The 20,115-nt window shown below is 38.2% G+C and overlaps 1 protein-coding gene across 1 annotated transcript in view; it reads right to left on the bottom strand.

Annotated features, from left to right (window-relative positions):
• The window catches only part of Scn3a (sodium voltage-gated channel alpha subunit 3), a 122,718-nt gene that overhangs the window by 80,407 nt on the left and 22,196 nt on the right, over positions 1 to 20,115 (bottom strand). Inside the window, exons 3-5 of the mRNA XM_008830907.2 lie at positions 10,551 to 10,864; positions 4,154 to 4,272; positions 2,143 to 2,232 (exon numbers count right to left, since the gene is read on the bottom strand). Of these exons, the coding sequence (XP_008829129.1) occupies positions 2,143 to 2,232; positions 4,154 to 4,272; positions 10,551 to 10,814 (473 nt within the window). The 5' untranslated portion in view covers positions 10,815 to 10,864. The remainder of the gene's footprint in view (positions 1 to 2,142; positions 2,233 to 4,153; positions 4,273 to 10,550; positions 10,865 to 20,115) is intronic.

Raw genomic sequence — 20,115 nt, 5'->3', positions numbered from 1 at the left:
TACAAAATTTTCTAACTGAAAAATATGAGTCAAAAACTCTTGTAGCACTGACTATTTTAATAATGGGTATAACATCTCAAAGTTACTACTGTTCCTTTAAAAAGAGGCAATATATAGTTAAATGTCCCCTTTACCTTTTAATATTTATATGATTAAATTTAAATAAAATTTATAGCATGTCTAAATGTTTCAATAATTCTTTTTGAAAAAAAATTCATACAGAATAGTTTTATACAAGTGTTTCCCTTGTGCTAAGTGTAAATCTGAAGTTGTACCTGGGAGCTCAGTTTAAAAGCTGCAACCTAAGAATCGGATCCACCTTTACAATGACATCTAGAGAGCATTTTCAAACTCCTATTCTAAAAGATCTTCAGCTAAGATAGTAAATCATTGACAAATAATGGCATAGAAGTCTGCAGTAAAACCTGATGGTAATCTATGAATGTGGCTAGCAATAAAAATGCACGCCATTTGTTTGGACATTGCTCTAAAAATACAGGATCAAAGAGTATGTTAAAAATTTTATTTAATCAATCACAAACTTGACTGTGAGCTATGTGTAAATAATCTACGTGATCTAAACACTTCTTGCTTTAGTCAAATGCATATGTGTTCTCTATAAATAGCACCATCTGTGACTGACAAGAGCATGATGTGACATAGCATTGTCAGTTCATGCATGATTGTCCTCAGCACATTAAAGCATTAGAACAAAGGGCATTTCTCTGATGCTTAAGTAGAAAATATCTTGGAACAAGAAAGAAGACAATAACAGAAAATCGAGAGAAGCGGGCTTTTTGCTTGCTTGCTTTTAGTATAAGCAGGGGCTAGGTTAGAGCCTTTAAAATGTACTGTTTAGACCTATTTCCCTGGGCTGAAATACCAAATTAAATGGTTTAGTTAATTAATTAACTAACTTGTGACAGGTCTCCCTGTAGCTCCAGCTGGCCTGGAACTTACTATGTAGACCAGGGTGGCCTAGATATCTCAGAGATCTGCCTGCCTCAGCTCCCAAGTTCTGGGATTAAAGGTGTGTGCCACCGCCTGACCCAAGTGTTTCATTTTGATGACATCAAACCAATGCTCTGCAGTCTTCATCTCTCAGGAGAAAGGATGAGTCTTTTAGGGACTCAAGATCTGTGATTTTAGGTGGAAATATCAGAAAAATTGGGCAAGTATTTTTATTTTGATGATTGAAATTTTATTAGTGTTATGGTTATGAAATTTCCTAGCAATGGTTTGCATTTGGAGTATATTTTCCTTTAAGCCCTGCTACATTTTTTAATCGAAGTTTTGTAGCATACATTATATTTTTTGAGAGTTGTTTGGAGGTTCTAGCAGGTGAGTGCTGACTTATACCTCCTCATCCAAAGAATGGTCCTCTTCTATCACCTCTATCAGGAAAGGTGGTCCTCTTTAACCCAGAGCTCAGTTCCAGGAGGATGCGCATGGAGTGGTGTGGGAGGAAGGGATGCAGGCCTAGCCAGTGAGGTCAGCCTAATCAACCCTGGCAGTCAATGGGTGACAAATTTAGGAGCCATATCCTCCTCACAGCACATTTTCTGTTACAGAGCTTATCTACTAGATTTTAGTATACTTGATTTGTCTACACAACCTACATATCTAAACATGGCTTAGATATCTAAAATGTCTAAATTACTTATCTTAAACCCTACTATGACATATTTGCAAAATGCTTGATGATATAATAATATAAATGAAACACCTAAATCTATATAATTGTAATATACCAATTCCAGAAATGTATTGAAATAACTTACTTTGTCTGTTACTCCATGATCATTGTTTTACATCTAAAGTGCTTAAAATGCTCAACTATGGTTTAGTCAAGTTTTAATCTAAAGGATTGGTTTAGTTTACTAGTAGTTATATTTTAATATATAGCCTCTTTTCACCAGATAGTATCATGAACTTGTTGGAAAAAATACTTACCTCATAGAAGAAAAACTCCCCCAAAGAACTTCCCTTATCTTCTCTCATATTATGGAAATAACATTTTCTTAGACAGAAGTGTTTAGCCTGACTTCAAAAAGTGGAAAGCGTAAGTCAGACCATAACCACAAAGAGATGCTAGAGAATTTGAGTGTGCATTTTTCATTCCAAGAAGTTATTCCTACTTACTCTACATTCTTTGTCCAATCAGGAGGATTACTCAAGGTCATAAATACACAGTTGGTCAAAATAGTGCACATGATAAGCATGCTGAATAGAGTAGATTGTGGTTAAGGAATACATGCCAATTTGTTATAGTTATTTAAAAATGATTCAATACAAAATTTTCATCAAAATAGCTAACTGAAATTAATCTTACTTAATTGGACTAAAACAATGGTAAAAACAATGAGAATGTCAAAGCCTCTCATATCATCTGGCCCATTTCTTAAAGCTTTTTCATCATATATTCATAAAACTGAAAAGAAAGGTGTCTGTATTCGACGCAAATGCAAACTGCATTCCAGCCAGTTGCTTGAAATTGTACTACAAAAGAACTCACCATTTTTTTTTAAGTTTGAGGTATGACTGAGCATAAAAATTATACATCGGGTATAGGTATAATTTAAAATTGTCACTGGCTTATGAAAGGTTAATAAGTGCAATATAAAAATCTTTAGAACAGTGCAATATATTTAAAAAATCATATGGATAGGGAATTCTCTTGTAAATAGATACTCCAGCAGCCTTGTAGTGATATAACTTATTTTTCGTAAAAAATTATTTTATATGTATGAATGAGTATGACTATCACCTGGGTGTATGTAGGTGCACCACATGCATGCAATGACCACAAAGGCTGGACAGGTTGTCAGATCCTGGGAACTAGATTTCTACACCTCTCCAGACCCTTCAGCTGCATTTTAATGGGATGTGGCAAGCGGTAGACATCAAGTTCAGAGCAAAATAATATTAATTTTTTCAGCTTAACAACAATGAATAAAACCTTCCCTGTTTGCTAAACAAACTCTCCATCTAAGCCATCACTCCAGCCCTGTAACTTATTTCTTTTCTCTATAGTTTGCAACACAGTAAAAGGAGATGTTGTTTTGTGTTGTCAAGGGTAGTATTTTTGAATAGTCTGCTAGGAGATTTTTCTTGCTATTTCAATACAGATTTCACTACAAGTAAGTTTGTGTGACAGATACTTTATTTTAAAATACAAACACTCTCTAACATCAAACCACAGAATGAGGTAATTCAAATGTATTTCAAAGATTACCAGTCCTGTTTACTGTATTTGTAAGTCAATATCTGTTATTTTAAATATAAGCCTGTTTTGAATTTGCCTATATAAAATGTCCACTACTGGACACTGTCTCAGAATTTTTTATCATTACTTCAAATTTATGGAATCTATATTTTTTCTCCTCACATGTACTTTTATCACTATTATAATTTCATTATGTGTGTCATGCTGGGAATCAAACTCAGGAACTCATGCAAGCTAGGTTAGTGTTATACCACATCCTGACCTATAAATAGTTTCATGGTTAATGACTTTTTGATATATTTTTAGCTAGGCACATAGGAATATAGATGTTTAGTGAATATTTACTGAAGGAAAGAAAGAAAAGGAGGAAGAAAACAGGGACAGAAAAGAGGGGAGGAGGAAGAGGATGGAAGAATGAAGGGAGGAAGGAGAGGAAGGAGGAAAATTTGCTGAGGATAGACGACCAGTTAAATACTCAAAAACTGGAGCTTTGGGCAATATGTAAAATATCACTATAGCAAACAAGCTTTTTTCAGCAACAGTTATACATGACAGTTGAGAATAATCAGGGGTGAGGAGGATTTTCTCTCGTTTCTGCTACACAATGCAATCCATTCACTCATTTACTATCATGTGCCTAGAACTGTGATATAGGGGCTTGGTAGATAGCCATGGGTTCACACAGTTTAAATTATTAGAATTCATTAAATCATTTGAATCATTTACATATCTGCTTCTAAAATCATGATAATAATTTATGATAAACTTGTCATAAATAACATAAGGCCAGCGGAAATAAATCATTTAAATTACCAATGTTATCATTCAGTCCAAAGAAATTTTTTAAAGATTTAAAAATAAGAGTGGCATTTTATTCAAAATTAGCTGTTAGAAATGGTATTCAGACAATTCACATGAAAAGGATATGAGTGCACCAAAATCTTAATAGCCATTTTCCTAACGGGGTTTAGTGGGGTTAAAATGTACAAGGCAGAGGTGGCACTGAACCGGAAAATTGCCTTCCCTTTATTCAATACTACAAAAGTCTGAAAGAGAAAATAGGAGACAGAAATTACCAAATTTTTCACATGGGTTATTTGTAGCATTTACAACACACATCATAAAACGTTTTCCTTATTTGTTTGTTCAAAATTTTCCATTTAAACCAGTTGGATCATAACCAGTATGTTGTTTACTATGCACATGCTGTGTTTCTCCCCTAAACATACAACTACGCATAAAGATTCAACTGACTATCATCTAAATCTCCAATGTATTGACACAAACTGATAATCCTACATAGTTTTTATCAAGTTATACTGCAGCATCACAGATTTCTATTTAAGGCTTGCCATCTGCTTTCAACTTTTCAGGTTATTCTGTACATATTGCTACTAAAATAATCTTCATAAATATTTTAATCATATCAAAGCTTCTAACCCTAATTTTGTGGTGGCCTTTTATTGTCTCTGTAGTTGTTCTGTTGGTTTAATGCATCTAAGCAGGTTAAATGACCTGATTTTGCTGATTTTCTTGGCTGAGAAGGATCTGCTTTGTAGCTTATACTGACAAAGGACAGCTGCGTTGAAAATTAATCTTAAGCACATGACTTCAAAGTCCATACCATAGTTAAAATTCTATGCTCTGAAATCTATAATCATCATCTTAGCATCCAAACTATGTGGACCCATGGCTACCTACCAAGTCCCTCAGGATGGATCATCTTTTATTTTTTACCATCAGAGTCATCTCTGCTCCAGCAAGTTAATCCACTTGTTGGTCCCACTCACAACCTGTCAGACTTTCCCTCTGGCTCTGACAACCAGGGTCATAGAATCAGAGAGAAAGACTGCAACTGTGAGGCACTCTAACCGCCTCAAGATGGTCCCAACTGCTGACCCTCTATTTAATAAGCAGCTCTTAAAATGTCTCATGCTAGAATGTTCTGGGAGGATTTTTAATTTGCTAGTATTTAAACCCCAACCTAGACCAATTTGATCAAAAGTATGGGCAGATATTTGGGTACTCTAAATATTTTTCTCAGCTATTTCTAACATATAGGCAGTCACGATTATTTAAACCTGCTCTCTGTTCTCAGTTACCCAAATGACCTCCTCCCTTACATCCTTCTAGATAACTCACACTGCTTCTGATCACTCCCTAGCTGTTTCTCTTACACTAAGTCTTGGTATATTAATTTGCACTCTTTCACATGTTTCTTGTAATCACCATCAAGTAGCAATTTCCAGGCAGTGTTCAACCCAGGAAGAATCAAGTTAGGTGTTTTTATAAATGTTTGAGTACAAAGAACCAGCAGTCTATGGCTCCATTTCCCCTCACAGTATTTAATAGCACAGTTTGCAAATAAACACTTGTTTTAATTAAATATGGGTTTGCCTTTAAGATGCTATTCACCTTTATGACATCTGCTGCATATATTGATTTACTTAATCATATGCTTTTACCCTTTAACCAAGGCTCTAACCCAACGTTCACTGGCAACATGCTCAGTTTGAATAGGTAGGCAGAAATGTTTATACTGTGAGCATGAAGGTCAGGGACCACAAAGCTCTCCCTTCGTTGTCCTTTAGTATTTAAGAGCATGGAACAATCATTACTTAACAAACCATTTTCAATGAACTGAGCTATATAAATTCCAGGAAGAGGACAAATAAACTATCCTCTACTAACATCAGGATTGTCCACAAGTAACACTGAACCTTGCAAGCCTGTCCTTGAACTACAGAAACATTAACGGATTGTCACGAATTCATAGTGAAACAATCAAGATCCATTTAGGCATCAAGAGCAGCAACAACATGTAAAAGTTCACGATAAATTAAAGTGCATTAACTCAGGCACTTTAAAGCAATTTCCCTGAAAAAGAATCTACTTGCAACATTAGAAGAGGATTTTATTTTGAAATACCTCTAAAAATAGAGTGAGCAGGAATAAACTGTCCATTTATACATGGAGCTCTCTGCCCAGCCTCATGGTCAATCTGAGTGTGCTGGTGGATCCAAAGCTTGCCTGCACAGTGCATGTTTGCCATAGTTATAGCTCTGGAACAGGACTGATCTTAAAAACACATTGAACTTTAGGAAAATCTTGAATTCTGAGAAACAAGTAATAAAATACTATTGTTTTATGTTGTGAAAGAATTCCAAGGAAGATGTTTGAAATCTGAGGCACTGATATTTTGAGTGATGCCTGGGTAATAGATAAGCAGCCAGCTCTAAGGTCAGGTTTCTAAGTAATGATAAGTAGTGAGGCACCTTTAAAAATATTAATCCATGTTGCTATGGATATTTTAAGTGCTGAAGATGGAAGTCTGCTAAAACAATTGTTTTCTTCTCTGGAAAGCTATTTACATTTTTTCAGGTAAATACTCATAAGTTCACTAAAATTTTCACGGATGTGGAAGCAGCAGCAGCTTGAGATCTCAGTGAGCAGAACTACATCAACCGCTGCATTCGAAACAATGCAACCAGTTTCTGACAAACATTTTTATGTTAATAGCTACTGTAGATAATCTGCTCAGTGTTCCAAGCACTCTGGCTGTGAAGCTGGGTTATCTAGACACAATCCCCGATCTAACACTTATGGAGTGTGACTTTGGTAAGTTAAGGAATCCTTCTTACTTGACTTCCCCATCTGTAAACTGAGGCTAACACTAGTAAGTGCCCCACTGGCTCATTGATATTAAGTGAAATAGAGACTCAAGTAGTTCCTAACTCAGGGTGAACTCAACAAATGTTAGCTATTATTATCGTGCCTCTATTTTTAAGCTGTTAACCTGGCCAACTTAAATGCTATTAAAATATATTGTGATATTACTCATCTGATTAAGTTAAGCACTAAAATATCTCACTAATTAATGGCAGCAAGCTGTTACATTAAGCTTCATGGTTTTATATTACCTTTTGCTTTCTTAGTCATATAACAACATGGCTTCACCCTACTGTAAAATTCTATGACTTCATACATTAGCTTCTTCCATTAACTCTTAGGAACCAAAGCCTACTTTTTAATTTTTTTTACATATGATTTCTATTTCATGTGTGAGTGTATTGCCTGCATGTATGTAAGTGTACCCGTATCATGCAATGCCCATGGAGGTCAGAAGATAGTGTTGGATCCTCTGGAATTGGAGTTACAGTGGTTGTTAGCTACCATGTAGGTGCTAGGAACCAAATTTGGGTTCCTGCAAGAGCAGTTAGTGCTCTTGTTCACTGTACAATCTCTCCAGCCCCACAACCCACCTATTAAAAGTAGCATCTGACTCCTCATCTTCACAGATGCTTCATAAATAAAGGCAGGGCCTTCAAAGTAAAGGGGCTGACTAGAGGTTTCTCCCAATTGTTCAGGGTAACTGTGAATGAATCATGGCCCAACTCTGGTTCTCGGCCTGGAGTCAGTAAGACCTGTCTTTGCCAGCACACAGAGAATAATTCTATTTTCTAGTGGTAGATTCAAATTCACCAAAATTGAAAGCCTGACCTATGAAATCAGATGCCAATCAATTTACAATGACACTACTTTTCTTGCGTGTTAAAATAGTTATAGTGATGTAGCTCGTATATTCTTCCCCTTCAGTTAATTGTGGGAAAACAAATTATAAGCAGAAGGCTCCTTGTTGAACATGGAATACAAACAGCTGACTTAATATAATGATGCAGTAATTTAATATCATCTGTTGGAGACCAAGGTATCCTTTCCATAAAGAGGTGACATTGCCCCTGGGACGAAGATGTATCCATGCTACTAAACATCTCTCTGCATTGGATGCATCTCCATTTCTCCCCTTCTCCTCTAGTAGTCATATCAAACCTTTCTTTAAGGCAACAAATATTTTTAATCATGCCAAAACAAAAAACAAACCAAACAAACAAAAACCTCTGAAAATATATACATTGGGTTTTTTGTTTTTGTTTTTGTTTTTGTTTGGGTGGGGGTGAGACAGTGTCTCACTTTGTAGCCTAGACTGACCTTGAATTCATGATTCTTCTGTCTCAGCCTCCCAAGGGCTGGGATTACAAGTATGGACCAATATACATAGTTGCACATGTGTATTTTAGGTCATTATTTCTCAAATTAGATTTTTCCAGTTTCTGGGAAAATATTTTATTGTATCAATCATTTGTCATAATAGATTATCTAAATTTCAAACTTTTCTTGGTAATTTCTATAGTTAATAACTTAAAATTTAGTTTAGAAGAATATGATATATATCTAATGCTATCCTTTGGGAGACTAGTTTAGAAGGGCACAATTTTTTAAAGATTTATTTTATTTTTTGTATGTGTGTGTGTCTGTACATGGGTGTATAAGTGCCCACAGAGGCAAGAAGAGGATGCCAGATACCCTGGAATTAGATTTACAGAGAGTTGTGGGCTGCCATGTGGATGCTGGGAACAGGAACCAAACTTGGGTCCTCTGCCAGAGCAGCACTGCTCTTAACCACTGAGCCATCTCTCTAGTCCTAGAACTTATAACTTTAGTTGTACATTGTTTAAAGAAGGCAGTTTCTTCCACCATTGCTGTTAAAAAGTTCTTCTTTGATTTATAAAGGTATTCTATGTTTTCCTTTATCCATAAACCATCACCTCCCTGTGATATTCATTTATTTTTAATTTCTGCAATGAACTGTTTTTTTAAAGATACTTTATTATTTTTATTTTATGTGTGTGAATTCATTGCCTACATGTGTGTAAGCACACCCATGTCTTGCAGTGCCCATGGAGATCAGAAAGGATCATTGGATCCCCTACAACTGGGGTTGCGAATGGTTGTTAGCCACCATGTGGGGGCTGGGAACTGCATCTGGGGGCTCTGAAAGAGCAGACGGTGCTCTTAACCACTGAGTCAATTCTCCAGCCCCACAATAAACTGTTTTTTGTTTGTGAAAGTAGAGTACAAATTACTATTAAAAGATGCCAAAATTTCAAGTTAGAAAGTATAACATTATCCTTTTGTTTTTACATTCTGTGTATTTCACATAGCTATTTCAACTATAGAAACTGTCTAATTCTGACAGAACCCTGTGATGATTTTAATGTCAGAAAAACATGCTCATAATGATTTCTCTAAACTGGGTATAGGTAAAGATTATTATTGCTATTATTATTACAATTGTTTTGTCTTCTAATTTTTTTTTTTTGTTTGTTTTCTTTTTAGACAGGGTCTCCTTGTAGTCCCAGCTGGCTTGGAACTCACTATGTAGACCAGGCTGTCCTTGAACTCAGAGATCTGCCTCCCTCTGCCTCCCAAGTGCTGGGATTAAAGGCGTGTGCACCATGCCTGGCTTGTCTTCTAATCTTGGCATTTCCTTCCTTAAGGTAAAGTTTTCATTACTTGTAGATGGCCTAGAATTTAGCCTATCACAATTTCAGTAAGGCCAAGAGAAGTTCCTAATCAGATCCAGGTTGGTAAATAAAAGCCAAAAATGTCTGTCTGTGTCAACGTGCCTCTGTGTTTTATCTGCCTACAGGAGGAGCTAAATAGATTACTGTCCTCTAGAACACAAATGATTGTGAAGAAATCTCAAGCCAAAAATGAGCTTAAAAAAAAATAAGAAGTATTGGGGCTAGAGAGATGGCTCAGTGGTTAAGAGCACTCACTGCTCTTGCAGAGGGCCCAGGTTTGATTCCTAGCACCCACTTGTCTGTTAACAACCATCTGTACTCCAAGTCCAGGGGATCTGAAACCATCTTCTGACTTCCATGGGCATTGCATGACATGGGTACACTTACACACGTGCAGGCAAAACACTCATACACATAAAATAAAAATAATAATAATTTTTTTGTCTTTTTTTGAGACAAGGTCTCTGTGTAGCCCCAGCTGGCCTGGAACTCATGATGTAAACCAGGCTGGCCTTGAACTCACAAAGATCTGCCTGCCTCTGCCCCCCAAGTGCTTAAAAGGGATCAAAGGCATGTGCCGCCATGCCTGGCTCATAATTTTTTTTTTAATTAAGAAGTACAACATCCACCTTTTCCCCCACATAGTTACAGTGTGGCTGTCTATCAAGGGGTTAAATGGGTTAATAATAGCAGATACTGACCTTTGCAGTCAACTTGAAGTTTCACCATTTATCTCAGTTACTGTGAAATAGTAGAAACTGTTTATGCATATTCTTCCCTGTAACCAAGTCTTTGTTTCTGATTTATCTTTCTCTGTTTGCTACATTGGGCTTAAAGGTGTGTGGCCGTAAAGTGTTATAAAATCATTTACAGGAGAAAATTACAATGCCACGTGTACAGAAGTTCACAGTTCACTTGCCTAATTAAGAACATACTGGAGACAGAAAATCAGCACTCACCTTCTTACTGATGTAGTAAGGGTCCAGGTCCTCCAGGGGCTCTGACACCATCTCTGGAGGAATGTCTCCATAGATAAATGGAAGGTTCTTTCCAGCTTCCAGGTCACTGTTTGGCTTTGGTTTGTTCTCATCATCAATGTCTTGCTCTCTTTTGGGCTTCTTGGCTTTCTCTTCCGCAGCACGTTTTTCAATAGCAGCAAGAGATTCTCTAGTGAAGAGGCGGAAGCTGTCAGGTCCCGGGGGTACCAGCAGTGCCTGTGCCATCTTTTCATCCTGCACATTTAATCACGTTTAGCTTCTTGCATAAGAATTGCCTAAATGAATGAAAAGGCATGAGAGTTAGCAAAGGGAGCATCAGAGAAGGCATAAAAAAACCAGCGTCCCTGGCTTTTTAAAAACAAGTTTAAAGGAAAAAGTAATGTTTAGCAATTCCCTACAAATTTTAACTGAAAAATATCATTTAATATAATTTTATATTATTTTAACTTGTTCTAATAATTTTTAAAGTTTTTAAATTTATGTCCATATGTGTGTCTGCATGAGTATATGTGTACCACATGTGTGTCTGCATGAGTTTATGTGCACCACGTGTGTGTAGGTGCCAGTAGAGGCGAAAGCATTGGATCTCGTTGAACTGGAGTTACAACTGTGAGCCACCTAATCTGGACATTGGGAACTGAACCTGGGTCCTCTGTAAAACAAAGTAAGTGTTCTTAACCACCGAGCCATCTTTCCAGCACTGTTCAATCATTTTAAATTACAAATTACATAAGACAGATAAAAAGTCTATTCTGACCATTTATTAGCTTAATTTAGCTGCTTTATAATGTATATATATTTCAAATTTTCACATCACATTGTGTCTTATTTATAGTATGTAATTGGTTAATTTAAGAAATAAAACATTAAAAATAGTCTGTCCTGCAACTTTGAGCCAAAATGTATTACAGTAAACTTTTACATTGTGTAAGAGGGTGAGGAAAGACTGTAAAAGCCAGAGTTGGTGCATGAACATAAGGAAACACAGGCTTTCAGGCCTCTGGAACTTGCTTATGTGAACTTGCAGCAATGGTAACTGCATGCACCAGAACCATGGGAACTCAATTAGACAAAACCCCAGCATAGCTGGGTGTGGTGGCACAGGCCTTCATCCCAGGACTCAGGAGGCAGAGGCAGGCTGATCTCTGTGAGTTCGAGGACAGCCTGGTCTACATAGAGAGGTCAGCTGGGGCTACAGGGAAAACCTGTCTCAAAAAGACTCTCCCCTGGCAAAAAAACACCCACCCAGCATAGAACTGGGGAAGTGGGCAGCAGCCCCCAATCTTAGTGAAAGAACTATAGGCAACTTATATTATTATTATCATTATCATTATTATTATTACTATTATAGTTGGGTGAGGGAGAGTAGATCTTTTTTAAGAGAGTGACCCTAGATAGGCCAACTAGACCCCAGTAGGTGAACTTGCATCAAGGGATATCTGGGTACAAAAGCTTGACTGATAGGCCTTAACATATATGACAGAATGCATGAAATCTGGAGGGGGGACTCTGAGGGGTGAAGATGGGGGAGGGGACCTAAATATGATCAATATTTATTGTATGATATGCACAAAGATCAATAAAACTATATGTTAAAAAGAGTGATTACAATAATGATATCAATAAATTTACTTAAAGGCCCATTTTCACCACACTTTATCACAATAAACTAACTCCTCAAATAAAGAAGGTTGATAACAATGCAGTTATTGTGATACATGCCTGGCTTGTTATATCTCAGGAGAGGGAAAGAATTTATCTAACCCAACCAGTGTTCTAATTGCCAACATTGTTAACCGAAGCACCAAAAAATATCAAACCACCAACAGGAGAGGGAAGAATTTATCTAACCCAACCAGTGTTCTAATTGCCAACATTGTTAACCGAAGCACCAAAAAATATCAAACCACCAACAGCATCAGGATAGCCAGTGAGTCTATTAAATCAAATCTTTTTTTTTAAAAAAAAAAAACATATCTATTTGCGTGTGTGTGTGTGTGTGTGTGTGTGTGCAAGTATGTTCAAGTTCATGAGTGTATGGTTGCACATGTGTAAATGCAGCTAGACTTCTGTGCCTGTGTGTGGAGGCCAGATGACAACCTTGGGTGTTATCCTCAGGAACACCATCTACCTTCGGAACAATGTCTCGTTGGCTTGGAGATTGCTAATTAGCTGGCCAGTGAGCCCCAGGGAGCCATCTGTCTCTGCCTCCCCAGTACTGGAATTACCAGAGTATGCTACTATGCTGCACATTTTTTTTAATGTGTGTTCTGGGATTCAACTGACATCCTCCGGCTTGCAAGGCAAGCACTCTCCCGTCTGAGCCATCTCTACAGCTTTATTTCCTTTGTTTTATTAAGCCAAATCTTTTTCCTTTTAGTTTTTCACCTGGGACCCTTCTGAAGCATTGTCTGAGCAAACCAAACATGATTATTTCCTCTTCCACTTTGCTGGTCTTCAACTATTCGAAGTCAGCTTAGATACTCTTACTGAATTTTTCAGATGGAGAGATGCTCTAAAGAATGAACCGTGAAGCTAGATTCTGTCTGCTTTAAACTATGTTTCTACCACTTACAAGATATGTGTGGTATTGGACATTGTCATCCTTCATTGCTTCAGTTGTTCATCTATAAAAAGGGAATAATGGGAAATCTGACTCTTCAAGATTGCCAGGAATAAATGAGTTAATTTTTGTTGTTTCCAACATAGTTCCTTAAAGTAATAACTACCATATTAGTGTTAAGCATCATAAAGCATCATCAGTTCTGTCCGTCATTTTCTTTCTTACAGTGTCAGGAATTTCATACGCTAAACTGTTCTCCTTTAAATAAGCTCTTAGTGTGTGGTGACCACTACTGACCCAGTGTGAGGGAAGGGTAAGGCACAGAGTCTAATGACACATGCTTCTCATCTGGCTGAAGAGGAATGGAGAGAAGGCAGGGACATGGAGGGCCTAGCTCAGTTTCTCAAGGAAGGTAAAACAACTACTTCTGCAGAAAATGTGACAGGACTGTCAAAAATACAGAAATTCAGATACAGGAATGTTGAAACAAAAGTAGTGGTTATTTTACTCATATTATACACAAAATCACATTTCAGAAATTAAGTTAGAAAATAGAAACAATGACAACATCAAAAGATGATGAAGCATCAGTCATCGTGTAGAGGGATTTATAACTATGGCACGAAATCAATCACCAAAGTCATTGTGACTTTTTCTCCAGCCCAACCTACTCATTCCCCCACATGCACTCTAGCTTTGTAGTAGTTTATTCCCAAGCCACGTCCTGATGATTGGCAATTCACTGCATGGAAATACTGAGTGCACAGACAATGAAAAAAATCTGGATTGTTCAATAATAGAAAATATGCATTACTATGTCTTTATTGACTTTATATTGGAATTATTAATTCTCTGATGTGTTCCCAGTGATGAAAGTGTTTTCAGTATCCAATGTGTGTTTAGATTAGTAGTTTTCTGCTAGTCTTGTGTGGTAGTTTGAATGAAAATGTCCCCCATAGGCTCCAAGTATTTGGACAGTTTGTCCCTAGATGATGGCACTGTTTGGGGAGGTTTTAGAAGATGTGGCTATCCTGGAGGAAGCACATCACTGGGGGTGGGCTTAGAGAGTTCTTAATTCTTGCCAGATCTCCAGTCGCTCTCTTGTTTCCTGTGCCTGCTGGAAGATGTAAAGCTTAGCTTCTGCTCCTCTTCTCCAGCCACCTCTGCTACCATGCCTCCCTGCCAAGACAGACTGTAATTCCCTTGGAACCATAAGCTCAAATAAATTCTTCCTTCTATAAATTTCTTGGGTCAGTGTTTCTATCATAGCAACAGAAAAGTGACTAATATAGTAATTGGTACCAAGAGTGGGGTGTTGATTGTGAAGAACCTGACCATGTGTGGTTTTGGAGGAATGTGGAAGACTTTGGAAGTTTGGGCTACAAAAAATGGTTGATTGCTATAAGCAAAGCTTAACAGGCCTTTCTACTAAACACCTGGAAGAAAGCAGTGCTGAGAACAATGTATTTCCAGAAGGAAATGAAGACTTAAGCAGCAATTGGGATATTTTGGAAAAGAGTCTGGCTGGAGTCTGCCCTAGACCAAAAAGCTTGCCTTAGGCTAAGTTGAAAAGTAATGGCCTAATTTCTTTGGTGGAAGAAATTTCAAGACCGTCTAATGTAGAAACAGTGTCATGGCTATTGGTGGTGAATATTATGCAGATCTACAGTGAAAGAGACCAAATGGGGCAGAAAGAAATACAGTTTGGATTGAAAAAGAGCACTAGTAAGATAAATGTTGGAGCCCTGGCATGTGATGGAGAGGATCCCATTGATGAGGAGATTAAAGTGATTAAGGAGATTAAAGTGATTAAGGAGGGGCCTAGAGATTCAAACTTAAACAATGGAGAGAGTGCCTCCAGGGCAAGACCACACCCAGTTAAGACTCCAACTTGTGGCATGGGCCACTGAAGATAAAAGCTTCTAAAATGGACAAGGCATGCTGGAGTCCATCCCAAACTTGCTGTCAAGCTTAGCAGTGTTGCTCACCTGGTGCTGGCTTTAGAGGCACAAAAGGTGAAACAGTGAAGGGGTCATCGATTCTTCCTCTGAGGTTTTAGAAAGCTTCAGAGGCCAGGCAGCGTAAAGCAGGAGTGCCCCTGCCTAGAGAAGGCCCTGACAGGCCATTTCGTGAAGCTGTGAAGGTGAAGCCTGGTTGGCAATGGAGACCCCAAGAAGTTCGTGATGCCAGAGCTGTGAGGCATCTGCCAAGAAGACCTGCACACAGGGAGTGGTACCAGCACAAGAGAAGGGAGATATGTGTTGCACACAGCAAAGCTAAAGAGGCTGAGCCCCCTAAGCCCTTTGGAAGTAAAGTCCCAGAAGCTGGACATGGAGATACTGGATTTGGTATTTGCCCTGCTGGTTTTTCGGTCTTGTTTTGGTCTGATATTTCCTTACTATGTCTCCATTCCTCTCTTTCGGAATGGTAATGTGTATTCGATTCCACTGTATGATGGGAGTATATAATTTGTGTTTTGATTTTTATAGAGGCTTACAGTTAAGATATTTACCTGAGTCTACTTTGGACTGTGGACTTTTGATAGTATTGAACTAAATGCATTTTGCATTTTATATGGTCATGAGCCTGTGGGGGCCAAGAGGTGGAATGTGGCTTGAAAGAAAATGTCCCCCATAGGCTCCAAATATTTGGACATTTTGTCCCTAGATGATGGTGCTGTTTGAGGAGGTTTTAGAGGTGTGGCTATCCTGGAGGAAGCACATCACTGGGGGTGGGCTTAGAGAGTTCTTAAGCCTTGCCAGATCTAGAGTTGCTCTCTTATTTCCTGTGCCTGCTGGAAGATGTAGAGCTTAGCTTCCGCTCCTCTTCTCCAGCCACCTCTGCCACCATGCCTCCCTGCCAAGACAGACTGTAATTCCCCTGGAACTGTAAGCTCAAATAAATTCTTCCTTCTATAACTTGCTTGGGTCAGTGTTTCTATCACAGCAACAGAAAAGTGACTAATATATCTTGAATACAGAAATGAACAATCTACCTGTCTCACATCTCTGGCAATGAGCGGAGTGGGAATTGGGTCTTCCCAATTGCTAAATGGGAGTGGCAAACATGCTTTCCTCGGAGAAAAATTTGCTTTTATATCTGAGCATCAAGTAGAATTGATGTTGACTTCCTTATTGGCAGTGAGAGAGAATGATGCTGAAGCTGGGATTTCTGCTCTGGGCTCCTTGTGGAGTCAGGCTCTGATTGTGTCATTTAGCTTTGCCAAAATCTCAGCACTGTTAAAGAAATCTCTAAATGGCAAGATGGCTCAGTGGTTAAGGCTTTTGCCGCAGAGCCTGATGATCTGAATTCTATTCCCAGAGCCTGCATGGTGGAAGGAGAGAACCAACTGCCACACATTATTCTCTGATGGCCACACGTGTGCAGTGACATGCATTCACATATATTCACATGCACACACACTAAATAAATGCAAAAAAATTTCAAAAGAGCCTCATTGTATAAATGCCAATGTTTTGTCATTAGAAAAATGAACTAATTAATTATATTTTGACTTGACTTAATTAAAATCTCTTAGCTTCTAAATTTTCAAAACAAAGTTACATTTAAAATAGCAAATGTGAAAAATCTCTTAATAATCACCATAAGCTATTCAATTTCTCTAAAATGACATCCAGTAGCAAGATACTGTCACCAAACTCAAATATTTGCTTACAAAGAAATAATCATTTACCTTCTTATTCATTTAAAAAGAGCCATAGTAAAGACCGCAGTGTGTATGTCCCTGGATAGGACTCCTATATTAAACCTCAGCCACCCACAGCTCAGGGGCCATTGTGGAAGAAGACACAGGAAGATTGTAAGAGCCAGGATTGGTGCATGAACATAAGGAAACAGAGGCTTTCAGGCCTCTGGGAACTTGCTCGTATGAACTTGCAACAATGGTGACAGCATGCGCCAGACCCATGCTGACTCAATCAGATAAAATCCCAGCATAGAATGAGGGAAATGAAAAGTAGGCCCCAACCCTAGCCTAGGAACTATTGGCAGCTGATTACTGCTGGCTGAGGGAGACTAGATCTTCTACATAGGCTGACTAGATCCCAATGGATGAACTTGCCCCAAAGGACATCTGGGTACAAATGCTTGACCGAAGGGCTTAACATATATGACAGAATGCATGCAATCCAGTGAGGGGGGCTATAGAGCGGTGTGAATGGGGAAATGGAGTCTAAATTTGATTAAGATCTATTTTATGACATGCACAAAAACTCCATAAAATATTTTTTAAAGCATTTGATTTGGAATCAAAAGGAAGTATAGAAGTCTCTGAAATTCTCATGCAGTTGTCTAATCCCTGAGCAGAAGTTCAGTTCCATGTTCTCAGCTTCCTCATCCTTCCCCACCCAGAGGAACTGGGCTGGGGCACAGTCAATATTTGGGCAGGCTTTAGTATTCATTGAGCCCAGAACCCCATAGCTTCACTGACCACTTTGCTATGTAGCAACAGCTCAGAGCTCCTCAGAGTTCTCTTTAAAAAAATCTGTTTTTTGTTCTTTCTAGTTCATTGTAAGTTTATTACACAGAACTCTTGTGTAATTTTATACCCATATTAGAGTAAATATTTAAGATTTAATTTTTACTGAAGCCTTGATGTGGAACATATATTATTAATGAGTATATGTGAATTGTAATTTATTAAAATACATCCAGATTAATATACCAAGTTGTCCTCAGAGCTATCTTTTCTGGAACAACAAGGATAAAAGAAATCTAAAGAGACAATCCTTTGATTAAAAAAGCAAAGAGCCTGTACGTGAATGTAAATGAGCAAAGCAAATCTATCCCTCATCAGCTAATGCAAAGCTAATACAAAGACTGTCATTCAGTCTATCTTAACATGGAAATGGATCACAGAATTTGAAACCTAGAAGGAATTCTGGGATTATTACTCAGGAAATATCTGTCAAATGGAATACTACACACCAGCAACTTTCCATGGACAGGGCATCGACCAGACCTTTCTTCAAGGAGCTAGAAAGCTGCAGGAGACTATGCTAGCAGACAGTAACACAAGTATTAAAATAAAATTATACACAGATGGCTATCTGAAGTTCATAAACAGGTTTGATTTACTCTGGCCAGGGAAAAGAGGGGAAAGTGTGGTTCATGACAATTTTCTGACAAAGTAATGGGTTTTGTGGGCAAAATGAGATTTACTTTTGGTGGTAGTGGTGGTGGTATTTGGGAAAGTGTTGGTTAGAAGATGTGTCATAGGAGACATTTAGCAGGAGGCTTCATGTGTGTGGACAGAGACAAGAAAGCACAGAGAGCTTGGGAAGAACTCTTAGCAGCTCATTAAGGCTGACATCAGTCTGCACAAGATATCGGTGTGATATAAGTCTGGAAATTCAGGCAGGGTAGAGCACCCAACGTCTTGAACAGCACCCTCAGGTGAGCCACTGAGGTGGGGTGGCCAAATCAGCTTAAAGACTAGAAAGTTGGTGACAGTGTGAGGGGTGGACGTTCAGTAGAGCCAAAATGATTGTCTTTCAAAAGCTTTCCTCATCCCTTCACTGGCAAACCTAGCGCCACATAATTTCCTTTCTGGGTCACTGTTACTATTCTTTGATACCAAATCCAGGTTCTACAAATGGTAGTTCATTACATTACTTTCTATATTGTGTGGTATCAAAAACCATATCTATGAACTTTTGATCAATTTTGTCTTTTGAATATATTTTTTATGTAATTATGCATGACTTTGTGCCCTCATGAATGGATCATTTGGAAAATATCAGCATATTGTTATGTGCAAATCTTCCAAATTTTGACAAATTTCATTATATGACATCCCCAAAGCACATTTGTTAATGTTGCCAGTGATTTCACAAGAAAAGTCAGAATGTATTGGGATGCTGTCAAGCTCCTAGTGGCAGGTAAGAGTTTTCCAAAATTCCAAGTCGCCTTGAAAGCTCTGGTTTTAACATTGACAGCAAAGGCTGTCATTTGCTTTTTCAGAGTGGCAGGCTTTTCGTTTGTTCATTTTTGAGACTAAATGTGCCAAATGCCCAAGTCTGAATAATCACAGTTTGTCAGTTGTCCTTTCATGTGAAAATGGCTTTCCATTAAAAGAAAAAAATGGTTCAACTCCTGACTTCTATAATCTCCCCAGGGCTCTTTCTAGAAGCAACAAGCTTCAGTCTATAGTAGAAATACTTTGGCTATTCTTCCCATTTCATCATACAAAACATTAAAAAAGTGTGGATTCTTTAGGCCTGACATTTAACAAAATTAGTGTTTCTGGCTCCATCAGACATGTCGTAACTGATCTGGTACTTTTTCTTACTAACAGTATGTGACAGTGAAGAAACAAAGATACAATAGCTCGGTGTCATTGCCTCCATTCCTGCTAAGACATTAGCCACCTCACCCCTGTTGACTATTAAACAAGCTGTACAAATGCTAAAATCAAGAAAAAAGTCATGGCGTATGATTATAAAAAATGTTTTAGCCCTTGAAGTCCTTGCACACAGGGTCCCAACGGCCCCTTGTCTTGCTTTGACACAGTTGTGCTAAAAGAAAGCAGCTGATACAAAGGGGAGAGAAGAATCCAACTGCAGCCTTGTGGAAGCAGAGATGGGTCCGCTGCATTAGCGTTCCTTATAATCTCCAGGTTCCCTCACTGTGTAATAGAGATGATCACAGCAACAATATCACATACTTCATAGACTAAATGTGACATTTACATAGGAAAATATACCTAGAGAGTGAGCACAGTGCCCAACAGAGAGTAGATAGACTAGCAATCGGCTGGGGAAAAAACTCATGGCTAAGTATTTTCAAAGCACAATAACAGGCGATGGAAAATCAGTGATCTTTTGTGGCTGACCTGATGTGAAGAGCAAAGAGTTGATGAGCCGAAGTTCATTCCCAGTATTGGAGTAAGCCATAGCTGACAATAACCCAGGAGAGATTGGAAGTGGTTTGTAAAGCATGATA

This window comes from Nannospalax galili, unplaced genomic scaffold (genome assembly GCF_000622305.1).
Source record: "Nannospalax galili isolate Female #2095 unplaced genomic scaffold, S.galili_v1.0 scaffold514, whole genome shotgun sequence".
In the NCBI taxonomy this organism is placed as follows: Eukaryota; Metazoa; Chordata; class Mammalia; order Rodentia; family Spalacidae; genus Nannospalax; species Nannospalax galili.
This window is presented reverse-complemented; position numbering and strand designations above follow the sequence as displayed.